The following is a 6,005-nucleotide window of genomic DNA, read 5'->3' as shown; positions in this document are numbered from 1 at the left end:
AGCGTGAGAACGTTTAAGTTCGATTGATTGATAATTTAAAAAAAGTTCGTCCCCTTTGTACTGGTAATAACGTGTCATCATAATATTATACTTACAAGGATGGAAAAGGCAGAAAAAGAAAAAAGAAACGTTAATTTCACAGCGTCAGAAATATCAGCATTGATTGACGGAGTCAGTAAAAGAAAAAATGTAATAAACGGCAGTTTGAGCAACCTAATCACAGGAAAGTAAAAAAAACGGGCTTGGGAGGGTGTGGCAATGGATGTTGCTGCCATATCTAAAGTTCCTTAAAGTATCGAGGAACTTAAGAAACAAGGCCATATACATGGCTGCAGTTGAGTGCTCAAACTTGAGTCTACCCGACCGACATAGTGAGCTGTAGAGTAGAGTAAAAAGACTGCAATTTGCTTAAAAGGATGTATGTATGTTGTATGGTGCATCAGTGCATTGGGGAATACTTTTACCCTATCCAGTACAACAGCACTGAAAGTATTGCGAACTGGACATCCATCATTGAGTAAGCTTGATTGCATATTCATGACAAAAGATGTTATCATTGACCTCAACATCATGCACCAACAAGGAATTCTCCATAATGACGTAGAAGCAGCAAGGAACATCTTTATCCACCATGATGTGTCTGCTATAGAGCGAAGATATCAGACTTCGGAATGGCCAGCACCATCAAAGAAAAAATACATAGTTAACTGGAGTTGTTGAGTGACCAACATTCAGGTCCTTGTGTTGTGGCCATCTTTCTCCAAGCCATGGTTGCATGGAATTAGGAATACATTAGGAATACTCTTACCCTATTCAGTACAACAGCACTGAAAGTATTGCGAACTGGACATCCATCATTGAGTAAGCTTGATTGCATTCATGACAAAAGATGTTATCATTGACCTCAACGTCATGCACCAACGAGGAATTCTCCATAATGACGTAGCAGCAGGAAACATCTTTATCGACCATGATGTGTCTGCTATAGAGCGAAGATATCAGACTTCGGAATGGCCAGCACCCTACAACATCAAAGAAAAAATACATAGTTAACTGGAGTTGTTGAGTGACCAACATTCAGGTCCTTGTGTTGTGGCCATCTTTCTCCAAGCCATGGTTGCATGGTGCATCAGTGCGTTAGGAATACTCTTACCCTATCCAGTACAACAGCACTGAAAGTATTGCGAACTGGACATCCATCATTGAGTGAACTTGATTGCATATTCATGACAAGGTTATCATTGACCTCAACATCATGCACCAACGAGGAATTCTCCATAATGACGTAGCAACAAGAAACATCCTTATCCACCATGTGCCTGCTATAGAGCGAAGCTATCAGTATCAGCCTTCGGAATGGCCAGCCCCCTACGACACCAAAGGAAAAATACCTAGCTAACTGGAGTTGTTGAGTGACCAACATTCAGGTCCTCGTGTCGTGGCCATCTTTCTCCAAGCCAATGTATGTTGCATGGTGCGTTGGGGAATACTCTAACCCTAGTACAACAGCACTAAAAGTATTGCGAACTGGACATCCATCATGGAGTGAGCTTGATTGCATATTCATGACAAGAGAGGTTATCATTGACCTCAACATCATGCACCAACGAGGAATTCTCCATAATGACGTAGAAGCAGCAAGGAACATCTTTATCCACTACGATGTGTCTGCTATAGAGTGATGCTATCAGACTTCGGAATAGCCAGCACCCTACGACACCCAAGAAAAAATACCCAGCTAACTTTCAAATCGTCAGCCCAACTGATTCATTACCACTTGGACCACAGAGAAGTCGCGGCAGAAAAATATTTTTACGGTGTCTGCAATTCTGTTCGCCGAGTGACATATATTCTATCTGTTTTGTTATCAGATGTGTAGGATTAATAATTTAGATAAAGCAGGAAAAATTAATTATTTAATAATAACAATTTATTTATACTAACTTTCCAAAAACCTGGAAACAATTTATCGCTCAAAAAATTACATACCATCAGATTTATGCTGGATCTGCCAGTAGCAAAGTGTACATTCTGGAAAAGCAACCAAAAAGCAGAAAAGGCTACAGCAATACATGGAACACCATGTCATGCTGATGAAAGAGAGACAGCACTACAGACTGGCAGAGGCCCAGAATCCCTAACATCACCATTTCTTGGTGATAGATAGACAACACAGTTTTGAATTTGCACAAGCGCGAATTACCCATACAATCGTCATCAGAATAAAAAGAGTATTGTTATTGTCACAGACAGACAAAGGGAGTGCAACCATCAACAAATGATACAGGCGTAGCCACCTTAACGAACCCTTGTCTTGTTGTTAGAAGTAACTTGGAAACTTCTCATCCAATAACTTTTGACTAAATCTAGCTCTATTCAATATAATTCAAGATGGCGTTGGTATTATTGATAGTTACAGTAGAGTGAACTTCGCAAGTTTATCAAAATAAGTCTGCGCTTGTATTGAAAACAGCACATTGTTAGAATTTCATGGTTAAATTGATTGCTTTGAATATTATGAGAAAACTATTTGGTCAACCAAATTTATATACAAAGTTACACTTAATAGTGAAAGAAGTGGTTATCTAAAGATTCATTCCTTCCTGTAAACGATTTGTTACAACAGTGAACAAACAGTTTATTAAAGACTGAAGTGGCAAGTAAAAAAAACCAAACATATATTAATTAATTTCTATCATTATATCATAATCAGCGCTTTACATCAATTTATAATGTTGCTTGAAATAAAATGTCAACTGTCTTTTAAACTAACTGTAGTTTCAGTTAATTTACCAGAATTTTGCAATTTCACTTGTTTGGGTCAGGCTACAAAAAATTATCTGCTAAGGCAAAACTAAAAATAAATAAATTTAGTTAAGGGTAATTTATAGTATTTATTTTTTATTTATTCGACTTCTCACTAACTCAGTTAGTGAAGGATCTGGACCAACAGGTGGTAAACACCTCTAAAACGGTCCAGTACCAATTTGCACAGTGGCTGTGTGTGACAGTGGCTGTGTTTGTGTGGACTAGTACACCGGGGTAGTAATATGCATTTGGCCAAGCCAGACACCTTTACTCTACCCCAGTGTTTAAAGTGAGTAACTATTGTTCTCTCTAAACCAACTGGCTGGAGAACTAGTTTGTTTTCAATTGTTTTATGGTGGATTTGGACTTTTTGCATACTTTTTTTGTGCCCAGTCTGAATTAACTACATACTATTTTATCTTACTAAAGGCTTCAACTAATTGCAGTTGCTGCTTCACACACCTCTTTTCTTCATAGTTGGCGTGGAGCATCATAGTGTGCATCTTAATGAATTAACCAGTTGATCATCACCTACCGCTACCACAAATCTCTGACCAAGTTTACTATAAATGTTGTCAATAACCACTGAATAATTTTCAGTACATGCAGTCAATAGAACAAACCTCTTTGATGGAATTATTTTGAAGTCTCATAAGCGAAATAAGGTCCCAATTTTTCCTTTTGGGACTTTCAAACACTTCCTTTCTTCTGAATTACTTTTCTCGTGAAAAAGATCCATTCATTCAACCACCACAGCATCTTTCTTTTTTACTTCATATCTGGTTATACTAGTAGTTCCAGCAGCTTCTAGCCAACTACGAATGCAAACACTTCCTTTCTTCTGAATTACTTTTCTCATGAAAAAGATCCATTCATTCAACCATAGCATCTTTCTTTTTATCTTCATATCTGGTTGTAGTAGTCTCAGCAGCTTCTAGCCAACTACGAATGCAAACACTTCCTTTCTCCTGTATCATTTTTCGTCCAAGGGTTGTGATCACTTCTCCAGAAGGTTTCAAGATGATCAGTTTTGGAATAGCTTGTATATGAAACAATTCTGTTAGTTCACTGTAAACAATAAACAATTAAATGTTATTAAAACTATTTAAATAATTATGACCACTTAAATCTTCCAAAACTGCACACTTTAAAACCAAAATCCAAATTCTTTTGTTGTTAAGTTCAGTATTACAGTTTGAAAAGGATGGTGTATTGTTATAAGTTATTTAAATAAATAATGCAATATTGGAATAAAATCTTATATACCATTCATATTATGTTCTGCTACTTTCTTTTAAAAATGGTGTGCTATAGTATCAATTGAGTTAAGTAGCAGATAGCTTTTATGTTAATTTGGTGGTCAGATGATATAAAGTGTTAGTAGCAATCTCAATGTTATACAACACTCTTGAGAGAGTGGAGTGTCGTTATGCAAAATGCAATTTCATTTTTATTACACTCTCAGTGAGTGAGCACCCACCCAACGCGTGACAAGAGGTTTTCGTAGAGGACTTGTTCTACTCCATGTCCAAAATTGGAGCAGTGCTGCCTTTTTTAATGGTTTCGGTCTTGCATACTGTACTAAGAAAAGTAAAGACAAAAACAGTAAATACTTTGTGAAAGGACTTGTAAATGGCAAGTGCAGCCAATCACCATGATCTTCAATAAGATATTGCTTCAATTGTTCAGAATCTTCGTTAACTGACACAAACACTACTTCAAATGGATATTTCTTGTCTTTTATTTCTTGATATAAATTAGCAAGGACGGGTGTAAATTGACGACATGGTGGACACCAACTGGCTGAGAAGTATACGCCTATCACCTTACCATCCAATATGGCATCTGTATCCAAAATGGCCTCGCCATTGGTTCGTAGAAGTCTCTTTCCTTTGAATAATGATGCCATGATTTATATAAGGCCTAATATGATAAGAGAAAAAAAATTAAATATCAAAAATTTTTTTTTAAATTTGCAATTAGCCATCTAGGCTTAGCGACCCCAACGCAACGAGGTAGTCCTATTGGGACCGAATCAAGTGCCAATAAGTGCAGCACAAGGAAATACTTGGCCAACTTGGACATAAGGTTTATGCGTACGTACATAATTTGGTGTTTGTGTGTACGAGTCGTGACGTTTGCTCCCAAACCCTTTCCATCATGCAAGCTATTTGCGATAAACCTTATTAATATTATTGCAAATGAGAAAACTCTGCTGACACAGCATAGAGGGCGCTGTAGTGTTAGGCCCTAAGAAGTCTAGTAGTAGCTAGTCCCACACCTAGCCTACTAATAGTAGGCCTCCTACCTAGGCCTATCTACCTTCTTAGTTTAGTAGGCCTATATAACCTAGGCCTACTCTAGCTAGGTAGGCCTAGGCCCTAGTTAGTAGGGCCTAGGCCTAGTAGTAGTAGGCTAGTAGGCCTAGCCATTGATTGATTTATTGATTAGGCCTAAACCCTAGCTAGGCTAGGCCTAGCTAACTAAGGCCAGGGCCTAGCTAGCCTAGGCCTAATTAGGGTTTAATTAAATTAGGCTAGGCTAATGAGTACTAATAATAGGCCTAGCCTAACCTAGGCCTATATTTCATTTCATTTATTTCACTTTACAAATATATAAATATAAAGTGGAGGAGCCTAAAAGAATGGTGAATAGGCTCCTCAAAACAAAAAATAAAATATAGCCTAGGCTAGGCCCTAGCCTAGTAGGGCTATGCATAGCTAGGCCTTGCCTAGCTAGGCCTAGGGTTAGGGGTTAGGCCTAGGCCTACGGTAGGCCTAGCCTAGCCTCCCCTAGCCCTAGCCTAAATAAAATAACACAATTAGAAACTAAAAAAAAAAATATTAATCAGTGTTAGGATCGAAGATAGTTGAAAGCGAAGTGTAAATCATAAATACCTTAAACTAGCCTAATATTTGTTAACGTAGCATTTGAAAAGTTCTAGGCCTAGGCCTAGCCAGTTTTGGAATTGGAATTGTTTGTTGCCATGCGCGCCGTTTGTGACGATCGAATATGGAACGCTTTTAAAAAATGATTTTATGAACAACGCCCTCATCATTACAAAAGAAAGTAAAATCGTTTTAGTAAAAATAAAAAATTGTATAGCGCCCCATACGTCAGGAATTCGAACTTTTTTAAAGTATGGTGTAAACTTGATTACTAAAGTGCTCGATGCAATGCAAAATTTAAATAAATAT

The 6,005-nt window shown here is 37.6% G+C and overlaps 1 protein-coding gene across 1 annotated transcript; it reads right to left on the bottom strand.

Moving 5' to 3' along the window:
* Positions 1-2,281: 2,281 nt before the first annotated feature.
* LOC140052001 (nucleoredoxin-like protein 2) lies at positions 2,282-5,787 on the bottom strand. The gene is made up of 3 exons (XM_072097373.1): positions 5,706-5,787; positions 4,422-4,731; positions 2,282-3,876 (listed from the first exon to the last, which is right to left on the bottom strand). Exons 2-3 carry the CDS (start codon positions 4,715-4,717, stop codon positions 3,681-3,683), a joined length of 492 nt encoding a protein of 163 aa, XP_071953474.1. The 5' UTR covers positions 4,718-4,731; positions 5,706-5,787; the 3' UTR covers positions 2,282-3,680.
* Positions 5,788-6,005: the final 218 nt, after the last annotated feature.

The sequence above is a fragment of the Antedon mediterranea genome, chromosome 6, assembly GCF_964355755.1.
Source record: "Antedon mediterranea chromosome 6, ecAntMedi1.1, whole genome shotgun sequence".
Lineage (NCBI taxonomy): Eukaryota > Metazoa > Echinodermata > Crinoidea > Comatulida > Antedonidae > Antedon > Antedon mediterranea.
This window is presented reverse-complemented; position numbering and strand designations above follow the sequence as displayed.